The following is a 21884-nucleotide window of genomic DNA, read 5'->3' as shown; positions in this document are numbered from 1 at the left end:
TGCCCCTCTATGTGGAAAAGTGGATTGTGACTGTTCTCAAGTCTGTCTCTCGGTAATTGCACCTGACTTTAGGATCCAAAAAAAATTTTTTTTGTTTTGCCAAGTTGTGCCTTTCCTTCTGGAATTGTAAGTGAACACATAATAGTACCTGTTTACACTGTGAAGTGGATATTGTTACAGAAAATACACCAGAGGCTTTCTCACTTGTTAAGCTAATAATGCCTTGTGAATGTATGATCTACGGAGAAACACCTGTAGTTTTTACCTGCTGATGCTGTCTGTCTGTCGGAGAATAAATTTTGGATGGTTCTTTTATTCACCAAAAAAAAAAAAAAAAGAATCCACCTGCCAACGTACGGGACACGGGCTCGAGCCCTGGTCTGGGAAGATCCCACACGTCGCCGAGCAACTAAGCCCGTGCGCCACAACTACTGAGCCCGAGGGCCACAACTACTGAAGCCCCCGCGCCTAGAGCCGGTGTGCCACAACAAGAGAAGCCACCTCAAGGAGAAGCCCGCGCACTGCAACAAAGAGTAGCCCCTCTGCTTGCCACAACTCGAGAAGGCCCGTGCACAGTAACAAAGACCCAACGCAGCCTTAAATAAATAAATAGATTTTTTAAATTTTTTTAAAAAGAAAATAAAACATTAATTTTTGTTTTTCAAACAGATAATACTGTTAATATTTCTCACGTAGTCTACACTGCATTCTGGTATGCAGATGAGCTAGTCAGGGAAACAACTGTGCCCTCGAAGTAGGTGGTGAGGCCAGCGGCACTTGACTCTGCAGCTGGGGGGACAGCTCATTTCTAAGCCCCGTCTTCCATGCAGCAAGCACTTGTGTTTACCCGCTGTCCTATCACACCACATTACCTGCCCGCTACCAGCTCTGCCTGTCTGGGGTTCTTTTCTCTTTACAAAAATATTCAGTCCTCTGCCATCTTCCCAGGCTCTCCCACAGCCCACCGACCCCTTTTATAGCACTTGTCACCAAACTGTTCGCCGGGCACCAGACGCGTCCTATGCAGGTTGGCCGAAAGGCTGAGTCAATGCTAGATGGAATGAATGACTGCGAAGCAGCCACAGAAAATGCCCTCTTTAAATTCTAGTCCCCTCCTCCTTCCTAACCGAATCTTTCCCTCCTTTTGCTTCCACCACTTCCTAGCTGTGGTACCTTATGGCAAGTGCTTTACCTCTCTGTGCCTCATTCCTTCAAATGTCCAATAGGGATAAGTCATCATGCTGTTGCAAAATGAAGCTCCTTGGTCACAGGGATCGTCACTGGGACTCTGAACGGAGAGCCCTCAGCACAGAGCCTAGGCAAACAAGGCCTCAATAAGGGTCCGTCAGAAAGGAAAGTTTCTCTAAACTGCTGTCGACCTTGCCTCCTTTCTCATTTTCTGCTACACATCCCCACCCACTTGCTCTGTCTCCCCCTCACCCCTTGTCTTTCCCCATCCTGTCTCCCTGTGAAGACCCGCCGTCCTTCCCTCCTCCAGGAAACCTTCTAGATTCCTCAAAGCCCTTTGGCGGCCCTACCTCTGTGGGGCCTCCAGCTCTTTTCAGCCTCTAAGCCTCCAACCTTCTTCTTCCGGCTCTGGCTGGTTCTGTGAGTCCCAGGGGGCCTCGGCCTCCTCCTCCCTCTCCCCTTTAACCAAGAGCTCCAGAAGGGCAGGACTGAGGGGTCCCCGGCCCAGCTCCCCCCACGCCTGGCACAGTGCTGGCCAGTAAGAGGTGCTAAGAAAGGTCGATAAAGAGTTGGAGGGGAGGGGGTGCTGCTTCCTTGCGAGGGCGAGGGCGGGGAGTGGAGCGGCGGGCCTCTCCAGTGCCCCTGCCTTCCCCAGCCATCGAGCTGATCAAGGACCTGGTCAACTACGACGTGTGCCCGGCGCTTCTCAAGGGCCTCGTGGCACTGCTGATACCATCCTTCAAGGAGACCAGCAAACAGCAGTCCCAGATCGTCAGCGGTAGGGATCCACTGAGAACGGGGTGGTGGACCCTGACGGGGCAGGGTGGAAGACGAGGACGAGCGGTCCTCCAGTCTCACGGCCACTCCTCCCTCTTCCAGACTCTTCGGTTCTGCAGCTCACCACCCACCTGCCGTGGTTCTTGCAGCAGGCCGCGGCCGCCAAGGCCATCAGGTAAGCGGGCAGCAGGTAGTGGGCAGATGCGGCAAGCCAGGCTCCGGCGCTGCCCGCGGGCCCCCAAGAGCGCTCCGGCCGCCAGAGGGTCCCACGGGGCCGCCGCAGCACGAATCCCACCGCCACCCCACGCCATCCCACTCCAGGATCCTGGCGCGAAGCAACACGAGCCTGGCCGAGGAGATGCTGCACCTGCGCGTGGTGCACAGCCTCATGGCCGCCATGGGCAACACGGACCACAGCAACGGCCAGCGGCAGGCCAGCCTCACGCTAGAGGTGCGCTGGGCGGCCGGGTGGCGGGCGGCAGGGCGGCGCGGCAGGCACAGCGCGTGGGCACGGCAGTCACGCCCCCTCGCCCGCCCACGCAGTACTTTGTGCAGTTATTCCCAGTGGTGGAGGAGCACGTGCGCAGGTCCATGGGGGAGGAACTCTACAAGCTCTTCCGTGTAAGTGCTCCCGCCCCGCCGCGCCCCGCGGGACACAACAGTGCCCCTGTGCACAGCCCAGCGCACGGCCCCTCCCCCTGTACACCCCACACACAGATCGGCCTCGGGGCCGGCGGCGGGAGGGACTGCCCCGGCTTGGGCTTGTCCACCTGGCATCCTTCCGTCCCCTTTCCTGCCCTTCCAGTCAGGCTAAGAGCCTGACCGCAGCCTGCAACCTCCATGTGCCCACGCCCAACTCCAAGTCCAGGCTGCCCTGGCATCCAGCCCAGTTCCCCTTGCTCCTGTCCTCAGGGCAACGCCGAGGACTTGTACAGGAGAATAGATAGCAATCAGGCGGACATCTTGGCGGCCAACGAAGTCAATGTCACCAAAGGTGAGTGGGGTGTGAGGGGGCCTGGAGCAGAGGGGCGGCGGCACCCACACTCAGGCTCCTCTCCCTGTCCCCAGAGCTGCATCTCAGTGGCCTCTCCGACAGCACCATGAGCTCTTACTTTGGCCATTGTAATCAGGGTCAGGTGGCCTACATCACACACTTCCAGAGGGAGGCTGTGGGAGAAAAGGAGCAACAGAGCCTCCAAGGCAAGCCAGGAAGCCCAGGCTGTGTGGCAGGGAAGCCTGGCAGGAGGAAGGAGCCAGGGCCAAGCTCCGGTTGACTCTTCTTGGCCCTTGGTGGGAGGCTGGGGATCTGCCCGCCAGAAGGGGAAAAGGAGAGCTGCCTGGGAAGGGTTCAATAAACAAACGGTCTTGCTATCTATCTGGTGTCCGTGTGTGGAGGGCAGAGGGCGATCTAGTGAGAGTTATGATGACGGGTCGGGGTGCCTCTGCTCACCAAGGTAAAACGCTGGTCTGAGGGGAAGGACCACCAACGTCGCAGAAGATTCAAGGGCACAGCCTGAGGAGCGGGCCTTACCTCAGCTCCCTGCTGGCCCCTGCGCTCTCCCCTCCAGGACACCACACCCACCTGGTTTTTCTCCTGCCTCTCCGGTTGCTTCCTTTCATTCTCTTTTGCTGATTCCTCCTCTTCAACCCAGCTGCCTTCAAGGTGGAGTGAGGCAGGACTCTGACCTGGAGCCTCTTCCCTACCTTTACACCCTGGTGATTCCATTGCTTTAAATACCACTTCTGTGCAACGACTCCCACGTTTCTATTTCCAGCTAAACATTTCTACCTCATGGTGTTGTCGACGTAAAATTTAATCAGTCGATCTAAGAAAGCAATGGAAAATTTTATTCGAGCCAAATTGTGGCATATGAGCCGGGAACAGCCTCTCGGAAAGCTCCAAGTACTGTTCTGCCTGTGAGAGGTCAAAGCACAGTTATCCAGGGCTTTGTTCGTTAAATGACGTACACAGTGACATTCACACAATCCACATCGACACCTACAAAGCAAGTAATGGGTCAGGGGTCATCAGGGCCCCTTACAAGATCAAGGAGGAAGGTTATCTCCTAAGGAGTTATCTTGTTGATACTAGGAGAAGGTTGCTCTTTACAGTTGACCAGGTATTTCTGCCCACCGGGAGGTGGGTCGATGCATGGTGCAGATACGCAATGCACAGTAGAGGGAAGAGAGGAGGCCAAAGGGCAGAGAAAATTATTTATGTTCAAATTTTCCTTGACTCGCTTTAGAATATGCATTTGTATTTCATCAGTGTCCAAAGCTGAACTCCCAGTCCTGTGCCATCTTCCCCAACTCAACTGATGGCAACTCATCCTTCCTGCCACTCAGAACAAAATCGTGGTGTTCTCCTTGATGTCTCTCTTTAACCTCTGGATCCATCCTGTCTGTTGACTCTACCTTCCAAATATATCCAGGATCCAACTATGTCTCACTACCTCCATTGCTAATACTCGGGTCCAAGCCACCATCATCTCTCTTCTAGATGACTCTGCTTTCTGCCCCATTCTCTTTGTCAGCACAGCATCCAGAGTGGTCCTTGTAAACTTCAGATTCTGTCACTCTGCTCAGAACCTTGCAGGGCTCTCCATTTCACTGAGTAAAGCCCAAGCCCTTACTGTTACGGCCTCCAGGGTGATCTAGGCTCCCATGACTTCTGAACTCTCTCCTACTTCTCTCTCTCTTCTTCACTGGGCACCAGACACATTGGCTGTGTGGTTCTTGAAGTTGACAAAACAAGCTCCCGCTTTAGGGCTTTTGTGCAGACTTTTCTGCTGAACACTTGAGAGAGGTCCTCTTCCTAGAACCCTCACCCCAGGTGTGTGCATGGCTAACTCCATGACCTCCTTTCAACTCTTTACACAAAAGGTATCTTCTCAGGACTTACCTGGTGGTGCAGTGGATAAGACTCCGTGCTCCCAATACAGGGGGCCAGGGTTTGATCCATGCTCCGGGACCTAGATCCCACATGCTGCAACTAAGGGTTCTCATGCCGTAGTTAAAGATCATGCGTGCCGCAGTTCAGACCTGTCTCAGCCAAATAAATAAATAAAAAGTAAAACTTAAGTATAATACAAATATCCAAAACAAATATACTTACATAAAATTTATTACTATACATATATTCTCCCCCAACTTGTTATTTCCAAAAGTTCAGAACTACAACAAGTTGAAAGAATGAGTACCTATGACACATTTTCTTTCTCTCTCTCTGTTTACTGGGCTATTTGAAAGTTTCAGATGTCATGACATTTCACTGCTAAATATTTCACATTACGTCTCTACTAAGAATAAGGCCATTCTCCTACATAATTACTATATCAGTATTGTGGTAGTGTGAGTCGTAGCCTCCAAATACATCCACATCCTGATCCCAGGAACCTGTAGATATGTTACTTCACACGGTAAAAGGGATTGTGCAGGTGTGATTAAGGATCTTGAGATGGGGAGATTCTCCTGGATTATCTAGGTTGGCCCCAGGTAATTACGAGGCTCTTTATATGGCAGGAGGATCCAGAGTTAGGAGACGACACTACAGAAGCAAGAGATTTGGACTGCAAGGAGGGGGTCACAGGCCAAGGAATGAAGCCAGCTTTCTTAAAGGCAAGGGAACAGATTCTCCCTTGAAGCCTCTAGAAAGAATGCAGCCCTGTCAACACCTTAATTCTAGACTCCTGCCGTCCAGAAGTTGTTTTAAGTCACTAAGCGTGTGATAATTTGTTACAGCAGCAAGGAAACAAATACAATTATTAATTGAATAATGTCACGTGAAATAGAGTACACACTAAAATTTCCACAAAGGCACCAAAAGTGTACCTTCTGCTTTCTTCCTGCCTTCCTTTCCTTGGTGTGTTATTGGGTTTTGTTCAGGATCCAGTTAAGGTTTGTATATTGCATTGGATTGTCATGCAGTATAAGCTTTTTCTTGTCTGTTTAATTTATATACTGTATTTATTTTGGGCTGTGTTGGGCCTTCGTTGCTGCGTGCAGACTTTCTCTAGTTGCGTGGAGCAGGGGCTGCTCTCCGTTGCGGTGCGCGGGCTTCTCACTGCGGTGGCTTCTCTTGTTGCCGAGCACGGGCTCCAGGTGCCCGGGCTTCAGTGCTTGTGGCACTCGGGCTCAGTAGTTGTGCTGCCCGGGCTTAGTTGCTCCGCGGAAAGGGGGATCTTCTGGAACCAATGCTGAACCCGTGTCCCCTGCAGTGAGAGGCGGATTCTTAACCCCTGTACCACCAGGGAAGCCCTAAGCTTACTTCTAAAATTAAAATTTAGAGCAATTGCTTGCGGTCTTCATCCACATTAGAAACTGGAAAACTACAGATGATCTTGAGCATTGCCTTTCCTTTTTTTTTTCTTTTTTCTTTGTTTCTTGTTTTTTTTTTTTCCACCGCACCGACTGGCCTGCTGGGTTTCAGTTCCCCAACCGGGATCAAACCCGCGCCCCCTGCCGTGGAAGCGTGGAGCCCTAACCACTGGTCCAGGGATTGCCAGGGAATTCCTCGAATTTCTTATTTTTAACAGTTCTAGTTTGAAGGCTAAACTACCTCATCAGAAAGTGTATATTTGAATGTTTATCATACAAACATCGACCAACTATACTTCAATTTTTTTGAACCTTTTACAAAAGCCAAGTTACACAAGTGCAGCAGTTAGAACCACAATCCCAGAGAGGTGGGTCTTCCCGGAGGTGCTCACGTACTGCTTTGAACAATCCTTTGCAAACACATGTGCCCAAGCCTGAACTTGAATTCACGACCTAACCAAAGCCAGGTTAAGCGGATAATCTACAGCGAGCAACCGTCTACTGGACGACGGACTGCTCTGTGCCAGGCCGCGTGCCGTGCACGAGAAGCAGTTCAACTTTATTATGCCTGGTGGTCTCCAAGAAGATAAACCCGAAGCGCTAGGAACAAAGCGCGTTTTTAAGCTCTGTGAGTATTTGAATTCCTTATAATTTGTGAGGCCGCTCGCGCTTAGAAAGTGGGGGGTCACTTCTCTTGCGCCTCTTTCTCTTCTTTCCCCGGCGCTGCCTTCCTCAAACCAGGAACGGTACCTCCTCCTTAGAACACCATGCGCACTCCACGAGCACCAGTTGCCCCGTCCACACGAAGCTCGCCTCCTGAAGACAACCTCAGAGAAACATGACACAACGCCTTGCTCTCACCGAGGACGGCAGTTGTTTACGAGCAACGGTCAAAAACCGCAAGAACAGCTCGCCACTGTATTATACCGCTCCGCCAACCAGGTTAATACCAGGCGCTTGCCAGGATTCCGAAATCACACGTACGTCACACTAACAAACAATCACAAAAACAGCCTATAGCTAAGTCAAAACTGGGTTACCACTTTTTGCTCTGCAGCGTGGAACACTACCAGCACAGATCCACCAAAATGCAAGATGTTCTTTTCTTTGCACAAATTTATTAGCCTTGTATAAAACAAGGCCTCAAAAAATTGGGTAGAAACTCGGAATTGTTTCTCTCCACGGAAATCTTTAGTAAAAGGCGAAAGATTTATGCGTTCTGAAGAGAAACCAGAGTATGCTATCATAGCCGCTCACACAGTCCTCGGCTAACTGGAAGTCCCAAGGCACCAACGGTAACTATTTACCCGCAAACAACGAGTGAGTTCTGCAATTATTTCACACACTTCTGTGAAAATATCCTGATTTCGAGTGGGGGCGGGAGTCAAAAGAAATAGAAGGCTAGAGCCTTTTGAAAGTAGGCAAGATCCCGATGGCAATGCATTGTGGGTATGTAAATGAAGCTGAGTCACCAACCTCGCGCTTCGGCAAATGCCTTCCTTTATTAGTTTTCCTGCTCGGTCTAGAGCCACCACCAGGGGGCGAAGCAGAAACCAGATAGGAATATAGTCGCCGAGTCCAACCAGAAAGTCTGTTTTATTTTGTTTTGTTTTTATTAAGGGACGACATTTATTCCTTTTGCAAATGTTACAGTAACACCAGGGGGAAGGAAATGGTTTTAGCAGTTAGGGAAAAGAAAAGTGCAAATCTGGGGTTTGGCCGTTAAAAGTCATTTACAACAATGTGCGGGGAGGGAAGAAAAGAAGTTGTTTCACATCACAGGCCTCCCCACAACCCCAAAGCTTAATACTTGCTTACAAGTCAAAAAAGAGACAGTTGATTCACAAGCTGGAGGCTGGAACTTGAGTAAGACATTTAGAAAAACCTAGACAAGGGCAGTGTCCTCCCCCGCCCAGGTGCCACTGCAGGCACAGCACAAGAGACTACAAACAGCAGGGGAACGTGGACACTCAGGGTTTGGGAGTGTAGGCACCCCCACCTCTGGCTCAGGGATTTGGGAAGTAAACATAACCTACTTGGAGAAGAATTGGGGAAGACAACCAGCAAACTGCCTTCTGCGTGGCTGGGAAAGGGAAGGAGGTAGGGCCAGGGGCAGGAGAATTTCACATCACTAACCTAACTTGGGAAACTGCAAGGGACCATCTTCAACTGGCCTTAAGAGCAAGAGCAGATGGATGATGGTGTCGCCAAAATATCAGCTTGCCTGTGCACCAATGCCGAACAGAAATACGGAGACAGATTTTGGAGGAAGAGAGAGATGGCTTTATTTTTCTGCCAGGCAGAAAGGAAGACACAGCAAGCTAGCGCCTGAAGAACTGTGCCCCCATCTCCTTCGGGAATAGGAAAAGATTTTATATGTGGGGCTCGCAGTCTGGCATATATGATAAGGATCAAAATAGTGAGGGTCTTGCATTCTTCTTCTTCCTGCGTTATTTCCAAACAGTCACTGCTGGCATCAGGCAGCCCGGTAACTGCGTCGGTGCGTCTCGGGGCTGTTGGCCTGAGTGACCTTCTTTCTGAAATGCAAATGTTACAGGGGGTGATTTGCTACAAGGCAGTGCAGGATGTAATTCACATAGTGTTAACGAGTCATAGGTTTGGGATGTCCCTGGTGGCACAGTGGTTAAGAATCCACCTGCCGGGCTTCCCTGGTCCCGCAATGGTTGAGAGTCCGCCCGCAGATGCAGCGGACACGTGTTCGTGCCCCGGTCCGGGAAGATTCCGCATGCCGCAGAGCGGCTAGGCCCGTGAGCCATGGCTGTTGAGCCTGAGCGTCCGGAGCCTGTGCTCCGCAACGGGAGAGGCCACAACAGTGAGAGGCCCGCGTACCACAAAAAGAAAAAAAAAAAACAATCCACCTGCCAATGCAGGGGACACGGGTTCGAACCCTGGCCCGGTAAGTTCCCACATACCAAGGAGCAACTCAGCCGGTGTGCCACAACAGCTGAGCCCAAATGCCACAACTCCGGATGTCCGCGTGCCTAGAGGCCGTGCTCTGCAACAAGAGAAGCCACCCAATGAGAAGCCCGCGCACTTCAACGAAGAGGAGCCCCCGCTCGCCGCAACTAGAGAAACCCCGCGCGCAACAACGAAATACCAATGCAGCCATACATAGTAAATAAATAAATAATAATGTCCATAAATTAAAAAAGAAAGAAAAGAAAAGAAAGACACTTTCCACTTTAGAGCAAAGGGCAGGCATGCTTACTGACTGCTATAAAACATTCAGGTTCTCTGAAATCAGGGTTCCTCTTTGTAATAAGATCCATTGCATAAGCAGGCGTTCATCTGTGTTACTCCCATTGGACTTGGGGGCAAAGGGAACTGATTCAAAAAGAGAAAACCCATATAATCAATATGAAGACTATAAAAGGAGACATCATTATAGATGGTACATTCATTAAAATGATTTTTTTAATGACATAATGAAAACTTCTTGCAATATGTTTGAAACTTTAGATGAAAACAGCGAGAAAATATAATTTACCAAAACGTACTCGAGAAGTAGAAAACCCAAAGTGTCCTCTAACCATTAAAGAAAAGGAATCAGTAATTAATTTTTTCCATAAGATCAGAAGCTTCAGAGATCAAACATTCAAGAAAAAATTCTAGTCTTAAACTCTTCCAGAGATTAGAAAAAGAGAGTACATCTTTTCCAAAAATCCCTTTCACAGATTTTCCTGGAGGAGCGGCCATAGCATAGGAATAGACACCAGTCTTGGAGAGTTACAATCAGTTAAGGAGAGAGTGGCAAATGTAGCTAAGTGTACTCTGGCCTCTCTTCACATCACTTGTCCTTTTTTGTTTTTTCAGCTGCCTTTGGGTCTTCGTTGTGGTGCGTGGGCTTCTCGTTGCAGTGGCTTCTCTTGTTGTGGAGCGCTGGCTCAGTAGTTGAGGCACGTGGGCTCAGCAGTTGTGGCTTGCGGGCTCTAGCACGCAGGCTCAGTAGTTGTGGCGCACGGGCTTAGTTGCTCCGCAGCGCGTGGGATCTTCCCAGGCCAGGGCTCGAACCCGTGTCCCCCGCATTGGCAGGCGGATTCTTAACCACTGTGCCACCAGGGAAGTCCCAGATCACTTGTCTTTTACCTTTTACTAAAGATTTTGTGGAGAGGAATGTGTGGGACGTTGCCTTCTCATCTAAGACGGAAAGTTTCCAAGATTTCATCTATTAGGTATGACCTTTGCTATAGTTTTTGGTAGATAGCTCTTACCACACTGAGATTCAATTTTCTCAAACTTTCTTTCTATTAAGATCATATATGTGCATTGCTAGATGGCACATTATTCCTTTTACACACTGCTAGACTCAATTTGCTAATATTTTGTGTAGAATTTTTGCATCTGTGTTCATGAGTAAGATTGCTATATAACTTCTCTAGAGCCTCACTTACAGCTGGGGGCAGGGAATCAGAGAACGCAGTTCCCAACCTACAACTTAAACTTGGAACTGCTTTCTAAAACAACAAGTTGGCTGCATCTTCTATCTCTTAACTACGCACCTCTTTCTAGTTCTACACATCAGCCATTTGTCTTTGAAATCCCACATACTTACCCTTATTTAAGTAAAACCTCAAAAGACTCCACTACCAATTCTCAAGTGTTTCTCTCCACGAAAGTCTTTGCCAAGACACAAAAGATTTCCTTAAACTGGGGAGGAACGTGTATGTGTGTACCATGCATGCCCATCCTCCCATATACTCGTTGGTCCCCCAACGTATGTGGTGCCTTTGTACCTGCCAACAAAAACCTGTCTTCCATTGTAGAGAATGACCCCTAAACATGTTCTTACTGGGTAAAAGCTCCTGACAAGAAAATAAAAGGTGGGACTTCCCTGGTGGCGTAGTGGTTAAGAATCCACCTGCCAACGTAGGGGACCCGGGCTCAAGCCCTGGTCCGGGAAGATCCCACACGTCGCCGAGCAACTAAGCCCGTGCGCCACAACTACTGAGCCCGAAGGCCACAACTACTGAAGCCCCCGCGCCTAGAGCCGGTGCGCCACAACAAGAGAAGCCACCTCAAGGAGAAGCCCGCGCACTGCAACAAAGAGTAGCCCCTCTGCTTGCCACAACTCGAGAAGGCCCGTGCACAGTAACAAAGACCCAACGCAGCCTTAAATAAATAAATAGATTTTTAAAATTTTTTTAAAAAGAAAATAAAACATTAATTTTTGTTTTTCAAACAGATAATACTGTTAATATTTCTCACGTAGTCTACACTGCATTCTGGTATGCAGATGAGCTAGTCAGGGAAACAACTGTGCCCTCGAAGTAGGTGGTGAGGCCAGTGGCACTTGACTCTGCAGCTGGGGGGACAGCTCATTTCTAAGCCCCGTCTTCCATGCAGCAAGCATTTGTGTTTACCCGCTTTCCTATCACACCACATTACCTGCCCGTTTCCAGCTCTGCCTGTCTGGGGTTCTTCTCTCTTTACAAAAATATTCAGTCCTCTGCCATCTTCCCAGGCTCTCCCACAGCCCACCGACCCCTTTTATAGCACTTGTCACCAAACTGTTCGCCAGGCACAAGACGCGTCCTATGCAGGTTGGCCGAAAGGCTGAGTCAATGCTGGATGGAATGAATGACTGCGAAGCAGCCACAGAAAATGCCCTCTTTAAATTCTAGTCCCCTCCTCCTTCCTAACCGAATCTTTCCCTCCTTTTGCTTCCACCACTTCCTAGCTGTGGTACCTTATGGCAAGTGCTTTACCTCTCTGTGCCTCATTCCCTCAAATGTCCAATAGGGATAAGTCATCATGCTGTTGCAAAATGAAGCTCCTTGGTCACAGGGATCGTCACTGGGACTCTGAAAGGAAAGCCCTCAGCACAGAGCCTAGGCAAACAAGGCCTCAATAAGGGTCCATCAGAAAGGAAAGTTTCTCTAAACTGCTGTCGACCTTGCCTCCTTTCTCATTTTCTGCTACACATCCCCACCCACTTGCTCTGTCTCCCCCTCACCCCTTGTCTTTCCCCATCCTGTCTCCCTGTGAAGACCCGCCGTCCTTCCCTCCTCCAGGAAACCTTCTAGATTCCTCAAAGCCCTTTGGCGGCCCTACCTCTGTGGGGCCTCCAGCTCTTTTCAGCCTCTAAGCCTCCAACCTTCTTCCTCCGGCTCTGGCTGGTTCTGTGAGTCCCAGGGGGCCTCGGCCTCCTCCTCCCTCTCCCCTTTAACCAAGAGCTCCAGATGGGCAGGACTGAGGGGTCCCCGGCCCAGCTCCCCCACGCCTGGCACAGTGCTGGCCAGTAAGAGGTGCTAAGAAAGGTCGATAAAGAGTTGGAGGGGAGGGGGTGCTGCTTCCTTGCGAGGGCGAGGGCGGGGAGTGGAGCGGTGGGCCTCTCCAGCGCCCCTGCCTTCCCCAGCCATCGAGCTGATCAAGGACCTGGTCAACTACGACGTGTGCCCGGCGCTGCTCAAGGGCCTCGTGGCGCTGCTGATACTGTCCTTCAAGGAGACTAGCAAACAGCAGTCCCAGATCGTCAGCGGTAGGGATCCACTGAGAACGGGGTGGTGGACCCCGACGGGGCAGGGTGGAAGATGAGGGCGAGGGGTCCTCCAGCCTCACGGCCACTCCTCCCTCTTCCTGACTCTTCGGTTCTGCAGCTCACCACCCACCTGCCGTGGTTCTTGCAGCAGGCCGCGGCCGCCAGGGCCACCGGGTAAGCGGGCAGCAGGTAGTGGGCAGATGCGGCAAGCCAGGCCCCGGCGCTGCCCACGGGCCCCCAAGAGCGCTCCGGCCGCCAGAGGATCCCACGGGGCCGCCGCAGCACGAATCCCACCCCCACCCGAAGCCACCCCCGCCCAGGATCCTGGCGCGAGGCAACACGAGCCTGGCCGAGGAGATGCTGCACCTGCGCGTGGTGCACAGCCTCATGGCCGCCATGGGCAACACGGACCACAGCAACGGCCAGAGGCAGGCTAGCCTCACGCTAGAGGTGCGCTGGGCGGCCGGGTGGCGGGCGGCAGGGCGGCGCGGCAGGCACAGCGCGTGGGCACGGCAGTCACGCCCCCTCGCCCGCCCACGCAGTACTTTGTGCAGTTATTCCCAGTGGTGGAGGAGCACGTGCGCAGGTCCATGGGGGAGGAACTCTACAAGCTCTTCCGTGTAAGTGCTCCTGCCCCGCCGCGCCCCGCGGGACACAACAGTGCCCCTGTGCACAGCCCAGCGCACAGCCCATCCCCTTGTACACCCCACACACAGATCGGCCTCGGGGCCGGCGGCGGGAAGGACTGCCCTGGCTTGGGTTTCTCCACCTGGCACCCTTCCGTCCCCTTTCCTGCCCTTCCAGTCGGGCTAAGAGCCTGACCGCAGCCTGCAACCTCCATGTGCCCACGCCCAACTCCAAGTCCAGGCTGCCCTGGCATCCAGCCCAGTTCCCCTTGCTCCTGTCCTCAGGGCAACGCCGAGGACTTGTACAGGAGAATAGATAGCATTCAGGCGGACATCTTGGCGGCCAACGAAGTCAATGTCACCAAAGGTGAGTGGGGTGTGAGGGGGCTGGAACAGAGGGGCGGCGGCACCCACACTCAGGCTCCTCTCCCTGTCCCCAGAGCTGCATCTCAGTGGCCTCTCCGACAGCACCATGAGCTCTTACTTTGGCCATTGTAATCAGGGTCAGGTGGCCTACATCACACACTTCCAGAGGGAGGCTGTGGGAGAAAAGGAGCAACAGAGCCCCCAAGGCAAGCCAGGAAGCCCAGGCTGTGTGGCAGGGAAGCCTGGCAGGAGGAAGGAGCCAGGGCCAAGCTCCGGTTGACTCTTCTTGGCCCTTGGTGGGAGGCTGGGGATCTGCCCGCCAGAAGGGGAAAAGGAGAGCTGCCTGGGAAGGGTTCAATAAACAAACGGTCTTGCTATCTATCTGGTGTCCGTGTGTGGAGGGCAGAGGGCGATCTAGTGAGAGTTATGATGACGGGTCGGGATGCCTCTGCTCACCAAGGAAAAACGCTGGTCTGAGGGGAAGGACCACCAACGTCGCAGAAGATTCAAGGGCACAGCCTGTGGAGCGGGCCTTACCTCAGCTCCCTGCTGGCCCCTGCGCTCTCCCCTCCAGGACACCACACCCACCTGGTTTTTCTCCTGCCTCTCCGGTTGCTTCCTTTCATTCTCTTTTGCTGATTCCTCCTCTTCAACCCAGCTTCTTTCAAGGTGGAGTGAGGCAGGACTCTGACCTGGAGCCTCTTCCCTACCTTTACACCCTGGTGATTCCATTGCTTTAAATACCACTTCTGTGCAACGACTCCCACGTTTCTATTTCCAGCTAAACATTTCTACCTCATGGTGTTGTCGACGTAAAATTTAATCAGTCGATCTAAGAAAGCAATGGAAAATTTTATTCGAGCCAAATTGCGGCATATGAGCCGGGAACAGCCTCTCGGAAAGCTCCAAGTACTGTTCTGCCTGTGAGAGGTCAAAGCACAGTTATCCAGGGCTTTGTACATTAAATGACATACACAGTGACATTCACACAATCCACATCGACACCTACAAAGCAAGTAATGGGTCAGGGGTCATCAGGGCCCCTTACAAGATCAAGGAGGAAGGTTATCTCCTAAGGAGTTATCTTGTTGATACTAAGAGAAGGTTGCTCTTTACAGTTGACCAGGTATTTCTGCCCACCGGGAGGTGGGTCGATGCATGGTGCAGATACGCAATGCACAGTAGAGGGAAGAGAGGAGGCCAAAGGGCAGAGAAAATTATTTATGTTCAAATTTTCCTTGACTCGCTTTAGAATATGCATTTGTATTTCATCAGTGTCCAAAGCTGAACTCCCAGTCCTGTGCCATCTTCCCCAACTCAACTGATGGCAACTCATCCTTCCTGCCACTCAGAACAAAATCGTGGTGTTCTCCTTGATGTCTCTCTTTAACCTCTGGATCCATCCTGTCTGTTGACTCTACCTTCCAAATATATCCAGGATCCAACTATGTCTCACTACCTCCATTGCTAATACTCGGGTCCAAGCCACCATCATCTCTCCTCTAGATGACTCTGCTTTCTGCCCCATTCTCTTTGTCAGCACAGCATCCAGAGTGGTCCTTGTAAACTTCAGATTCTGTCACTCTGCTCAGAACCTTGCAGGGCTCTCCATTTCACTGAGTAAAGCCCAAGCCCTTACTGTTACGGCCTCCAGGGTGATCTAGGCTCCCATGACTTCTGAACTCTCTCCTACTTCTCTCTCTCTTCTTCACTGGGCACCAGACACATTGGCTGTGTGGTTCTTGAAGTTGACAAAACAAGCTCCCGCTTTAGGGCTTTTGTGCAGACTTTTCTGCTGAACACTTGAGAGAGGTCCTCTTCCTAGAACCCTCACCCCAGGTGTGTGCATGGCTAACTCCATGACCTCCTTTCAACTCTTTACACAAAAGGTATCTTCTCAGGACTTACCTGGTGGTGCAGTGGATAAGACTCCGTGCTCCAAATACAGGGGGCCAGGGTTCGATCCCTGGTCAGGGAACTAGATCCCATGTGCATGCCACAACTAAGGAACTGGTGAGCCACAACTAAGGAGCCCGCCTGCCACAACTAAGACCCGTTGCAACCAAATAAATAAATAATTTTTTAAAAAAACAAAGTTACCTTCTCGGGGGGGGGTTACCCTATTTTAAGTCGCGTCCCACACTACCAACCCCTATATTCTGACCCCCAACCCCTACCACTGCTGTTTTTTCCATAGCACTTACTTATGTGTTATTTATTTATTGGGTGTCTCCCCACCTGAATGTAAGCTCCAGCAGGGCAGGGATATTTGTTTTCATTACTGATATGTCCCAAATGCTGAGAACAATGCCTGGCACATATGAATGAACGACCGAGTTACTGTGAGGGCATTGTCCCTCAAAGTCAGAGGACATGAAGTCAGATGGCAGTAATTCTCCAGGGTGCCACAAGAGGGCATCACCGGCCCTGATCTTGTTGGTCAGAGGCAGCCTAACTTACCCCAAACTGGGATTTTGAGCCTCAGCTTTCCTCTATTTCGGCGGAAGGAGGAGAGAAAAGTTAAGGAAATATCGGTATGTTTTCCATAAAGCTAAATGGATATCCTGTTTTAAAGACGTGTCCTGTCCTTTGCTGTGAAGTCACTCTTACTGTTTTTAGTCTTGGAATGGCCTTTCTGTAGAATTATGATTTTAAAAATTAGTACCCCAGAAATTTTTTGGAAATTTTAATAATTGGAAAATCCAAAACTCTGGAAACCACTGGTCTAAGACGATAACTCTTTAATAACAATGGAGCTTTAAAAAATGAAATCTTAAGGGACTTCCCTGGTGGTCCAGGGGCTAAGACTCCACACTCCCAATGCAGAGGGGCCCAGGTTCAATCCCTGGTCAGGGACCTAGATCCCACATGCTGCAACTAAGGGTTCTCATGCCGTAGCTAAAGATCATGCGTGCCGCAGTTCAGACCTGGCTCAGCCAAATAAATAAATATTTTTCAAAATAAATAAATAAAAATGAAATCTTAAGTATAATACAAATATCCAAAACAAATACACGTTACATGAAATCTATTACTATACATTTATTCTCCCCCAACTTGTTATTTCCAAAAGTTCAGAACTACAACAAGTTGAAAGAATGAGTACCTATGACACATTTTCTTTCTCTCTCTCTGTTTACTGGGCTATTTGAAAGTTTCAGATGTCATGACATTTCACTGCTAAATATTTCACATTACGTCTCTACTAAGAATAAGGCCGTTCTCCTACATAATTACTATATCAGTATTGTGGTAGTGTGAGTCGTAGCCTCCAAATACATCCACATCCTGATCCCAGGAACCTGTAGATATGTTACTTCACACGGTAAAAGGGATTGTGCAGGTGTGATTAAGGATCTTGAGATGGGGAGATTCTCCTGGATTATCTAGGTTGGCCCCAGGTAATTACGAGGCTCTTTATATGGCAGGAGGATCCAGAGTTAGGAGACGACACTACAGAAGCAAGAGATTTGGACTGCAAGGAGGGGGTCACAGGCCAAGGAATGAAGCCAGCTTTCTTAAAGGTAAGGGAACAGATTCTCCCTTGAAGCCTCTAGAAAGAATGCAGCCCTGTCAACACCTTAATTCTAGACTCCTGCCGTCCAGAAGTTGTTTTAAGTCACTAAGCGTGTGATAATGTTACAGCAGCAAGAAAACAAATACAATTATTAATTGAATAATGTCACGTGAAATAGAGTACACACTAAAATTTCCACAAAGGCACCAAAAGTGTACCTTCTGCTTTCTTCCTGCCTTCCTTTCCTTGGTGTGTTATTGGGTTTTGTTCAGGATCCAGTTAAGGTTTGTATATTGCATTGGATTGTCATGCAGTATAAGCTTTTTCTTGTCTGTTTAATTTATATACTGTATTTATTTTGGGCTGTGTTGGGCCTTCGTTGCTGCGTGCAGACTTTCTCTAGTTGCGTGGAGCAGGGGCTGCTCTCCGTTGCGGTGCGCGGGCTTCTCACTGCGGTGGCTTCTCTTGTTGCCGAGCACGGGCTCCAGGTGCCCGGGCTTCAGTGCTTGTGGCACTCGGGCTCAGTAGTTGTGCTGCCCGGGCTTAGTTGCTCCGCGGAAAGGGGGATCTTCTGGAACCAATGCTGAACCCGTGTCCCCTGCAGTGAGAGGCGGATTCTTAACCCCTGTACCACCAGGGAAGCCCTAAGCTTACTTCTAAAATTAAAATTTAGAGCAATTACTTGCGGTCTTCATCCACATTAGAAACTGGAAAACTACAGATGATCTTGAGCATTGCCTTTCCTTTTTTTTTTCTTTTTTCTTTGTTTCTTGTTTTTTTTTTTTCCACCGCGCCGACTGGCCTGCTGGGTTTCAGTTCCCCAACCGGGATCAAACCCGCGCCCCCTGCCGTGGAAGCGTGGAGCCCTAACCACTGGTCCAGGGATTGCCCGGGAATTCCTCGAATTTCTTATTTTTAACAGTTCTAGTTTGAAGGCTAAACTACCTCATCAGAAAGTGTATATTTGAATGTTTATCATACAAACATCGACCAACTATACTTCAATTTTTTTGAACCTTTTACAAAAGCCAAGTTACACAAGTGCAGCAGTTAGAACCACAATCCCAGAGAGGTGGGTCTTCCCGGAGGTGCTCACGTACTGCTTTGAACAATCCTTTGCAAACACATGTGCCCAAGCCTGAACTTGAATTCACGACCTAACCAAAGCCAGGTTAAGCGGATAATCTACAGCGAGCAACCGTCTACTGGACGACTGACTGCTCTGTGCCAGGCCGCGTGCCGTGCACGAGAAGCAGTTCAACTTTATTATGCCTGGTGGTCTCCAAGAAGATAAACCCGAAGCGCTAGGAACAAAGCGCGTTTTTAAGCTCTGTGAGTATTTGAATTCCTTATAATTTGTGAGGCCGCTCGCGCTTAGAAAGTGGGGGGTCACTTCTCTTGCGCCTCTTTCTCTTCTTTCCCCGGCGCTGCCTTCCTCAAACCAGGAACGGTACCTCCTCCTTAGAACACCATGCGCACTCCACGAGCACCAGTTGCCCCGTCCACACGAAGCTCGCCTCCTGAAGACAACCTCAGAGAAACATGACACAACGCCTTGCTCTCACCGAGGACGGCAGTTGTTTACGAGCAACGGTCAAAAACCGCAAGAACAGCTCGCCACTGTATTATACCGCTCCGCCAACCAGGTTAATACCAGGCGCTTGCCAGGATTCCGAAATCACACGTACGTCACACTAACAAACAATCACAAAAACAGCCTATAGCTAAGTCAAAACTGGGTTACCACTTTTTGCTCTGCAGCGTGGAACACTACCAGCACAGATCCACCAAAATGCAAGATGTTCTTTTCTTTGCATAAATTTATTAGCCTTGTATAAAACAAGGCCTCAAAAAATTGGGTAGAAACTCGGAATTGTTTCTCTCCACGGAAATCTTTAGTAAAAGGCGAAAGATTTATGCGTTCTGAAGAGAAACCAGAGTATGCCATCATAGCCGCTCACACAGTCCTCGGCTAACTGGAAGTCCCAAGGCACCAACGGTAACTATTTACCCGCAAACAACGAGTGAGTTCTGCAATTATTTCACACACTTCTGTGAAAATATCCTGATTTCGAGTGGGGGCGGGAGTCAAAAGAAATAGAAGGCTAGAGCCTTTTGAAAGTAGGCAAGATCCCGATGGCAATGCATTGTGGGTATGTAAATGAAGCTGAGTCACCAACCTCGCGCTTCGGCAAATGCCTTCCTTTATTAGTTTTCCTGCTCGGTCTAGAGCCACCACCAGGGGGCGAAGCAGAAACCAGATAGGAATATAGTCGCCGAGTCCAACCAGAAAGTCTGTTTTATTTTGTTTTGTTTTTATTAAGGGACGACATTTATTCCTTTTGCAAATGTTACAGTAACACCAGGGGGAAGGAAATGGTTTTAGCAGTTAGGGAAAAGAAAAGTGCAAATCTGGGGTTTGGCCGTTAAAAGTCATTTACAACAATGTGCGGGGAGGGAAGAAAAGAAGTTGTTTCACATCACAGGCCTCCCCACAACCCCAAAGCTTAATACTTGCTTACAAGTCAAAAAAGAGACAGTTGATTCACAAGCTGGAGGCTGGAACTTGAGTAAGACATTTAGAAAAACCTAGACAAGGGCAGTGTCCTCCCCCGCCCAGGTGCCACTGCAGGCACAGCACAAGAGACTACAAACAGCAGGGGAACGTGGACACTCAGGGTTTGGGAGTGTAGGCACCCCCACCTCTGGCTCAGGGATTTGGGAAGTAAACATAACCTACTTGGAGAAGAATTGGGGAAGACAACCAGCAAACTGCCTTCTGCGCGGCTGGGAAAGGGAAGGAGGTAGGGCCAGGGGCAGGAGAATTTCACATCACTAACCTAACTTGGGAAACTGCAAGGGACCATCTTCAACTGGCCTTAAGAGCAAGAGCAGATGGATGATGGTGTTGCCGAAATATCAGCTTGCCTGTGCACCAATGCCGAACAGAAATACGGAGACAGATTTTGGAGGAAGAGAGAGATGGCTTTATTTTTCTGCCAGGCAGAAAGGAAGACACAGCAGGCTAGCGCCTGAAGAACTGTGCCCCCATCTCCTTCGGGAATAGGAAAAGATTTTATATGTGGGGCTCGCAGTCTGGCATATATGATAAGGATCAAAATAGTGAGGGTCTTGCATTCTTCTTCTTCCTGCGTTATTTCAAAACAGTCACTGCTGGCATCAGGCAGCCCGGTAACTGCGTCGGTGCGTCTCGGGGCTGTTGGCCTGAGTGACCTTCTTTCTGAAATGCAAATGTTACAGGGGGTGATTTGCTACAAGGCAGTGCAGGATGTAATTCACATAGTGTTAACGAGTCATAGGTTTGGGATGTCCCTGGTGGCACAGTGGTTAAGAATCCACCTGCCGGGCTTCCCTGGTCCCGCAATGGTTGAGAGTCCGCCTGCAGATGCAGCGGACACGTGTTCGTGCCCCGGTCCGGGAAGATTCCGCATGCCGCAGAGCGGCTAGGCCCGTGAGCCATGGCTGTTGAGCCTGAGCGTCCGGAGCCTGTGCTCCGCAACGGGAGAGGCCACAACAGTGAGAGGCCCGCGTACCACAAAAAGAAAAAAAAAAAACAATCCACCTGCCAATGCAGGGGACACGGGTTCGAACCCTGGCCCGGTAAGTTCCCACATACCAAGGAGCAACTCAGCCGGTGTGCCACAACAGCTGAGCCCAAATGCCACAACTCCGGATGTCCGCGTGCCTAGAGGCCGTGCTCTGCAACAAGAGAAGCCACCCAATGAGAAGCCCGCGCACTTCAACGAAGAGGAGCCCCCGCTCGCCGCAACTAGAGAAACCCCGCGCGCAACAACGAAATACCAATGCAGCCATACATAGTAAATAAATAAATAATAATGTCCATAAATTAAAAAAGAAAGAAAAGAAAAGAAAGACACTTTCCACTTTAGAGCAAAGGGCAGGCATGCTTACTGACTGCTATAAAACATTCAGGTTCTCTGAAATCAGGGTTCCTCTTTGTAATAAGATCCATTGCATAAGCAGGCGTTCATCTGTGTTACTCCCATTGGACTTGGGGGCAAAGGGAACTGATTCAAAAAGAGAAAACCCATATAATCAATATGAAGACTATAAAAGGAGACATCATTATAGATGGTACATTCATTAAAATGATTTTTTTAATGACATAATGAAAACTTCTTGCAATATGTTTGAAACTTTAGATGAAAACAGCGAGAAAATATAATTTACCAAAACGTACTCGAGAAGTAGAAAACCCAAAGTGTCCTCTAACCATTAAAGAAAAGGAATCAGTAATTAATTTTTTCCATAAGATCAGAAGCTTCAGAGATCAAACATTCAAGAAAAAATTCTAGTCTTAAACTCTTCCAGAGATTAGAAAAAGAGAGTACATCTTTTCCAAAAATCCCTTTCACAGATTTTCCTGGAGGAGCGGCCATAGCATAGGAATAGACACCAGTCTTGGAGAGTTACAATCAGTTAAGGAGAGAGTGGCAAATGTAGCTAAGTGTACTCTGGTCTCTCTTCACATCACTTGTCCTTTTTTGTTTTTTCGGCTGCCTTTGGGTCTTCCTTGTGGTGCGTGGGCTTCTAGTTGCAGTGGCTTCTCTTG

At 49.7% G+C, this 21884-nt stretch overlaps 1 protein-coding gene and 2 non-coding genes across 3 annotated transcripts in view; 1 reads left to right on the top strand and 2 right to left on the bottom strand.

Annotated features, from left to right (window-relative positions):
- ARMH1 (armadillo like helical domain containing 1) overlaps positions 1–21884 on the top strand; it is an 85719-nt gene that overhangs the window by 50567 nt on the left and 13268 nt on the right. Inside the window, exons 8-13 of the mRNA XM_060141941.1 lie at positions 1844–1966; positions 2068–2140; positions 2287–2416; positions 2509–2586; positions 2878–2959; positions 12659–12781. Coding sequence (XP_059997924.1) covers positions 1844–1966; positions 2068–2140; positions 2287–2416; positions 2509–2586; positions 2878–2959; positions 12659–12781 — 609 coding nt within the window. The remainder of the gene's footprint in view (positions 1–1843; positions 1967–2067; positions 2141–2286; positions 2417–2508; positions 2587–2877; positions 2960–12658; positions 12782–21884) is intronic.
- LOC132516634 (U5 spliceosomal RNA) lies at positions 7405–7521 on the bottom strand. The gene has a single exon (XR_009539442.1). It is a non-coding gene; the product is annotated as a U5 spliceosomal RNA (small nuclear RNA).
- On the bottom strand, positions 19117–19233 carry LOC132516633 (U5 spliceosomal RNA). The gene has a single exon (XR_009539441.1). It is a non-coding gene; the product is annotated as a U5 spliceosomal RNA (small nuclear RNA).

This window comes from Lagenorhynchus albirostris, chromosome 2 (assembly GCF_949774975.1).
Source record: "Lagenorhynchus albirostris chromosome 2, mLagAlb1.1, whole genome shotgun sequence".
NCBI lineage: Eukaryota > Metazoa > Chordata > Mammalia > Artiodactyla > Delphinidae > Lagenorhynchus > Lagenorhynchus albirostris.
This window is presented reverse-complemented; position numbering and strand designations above follow the sequence as displayed.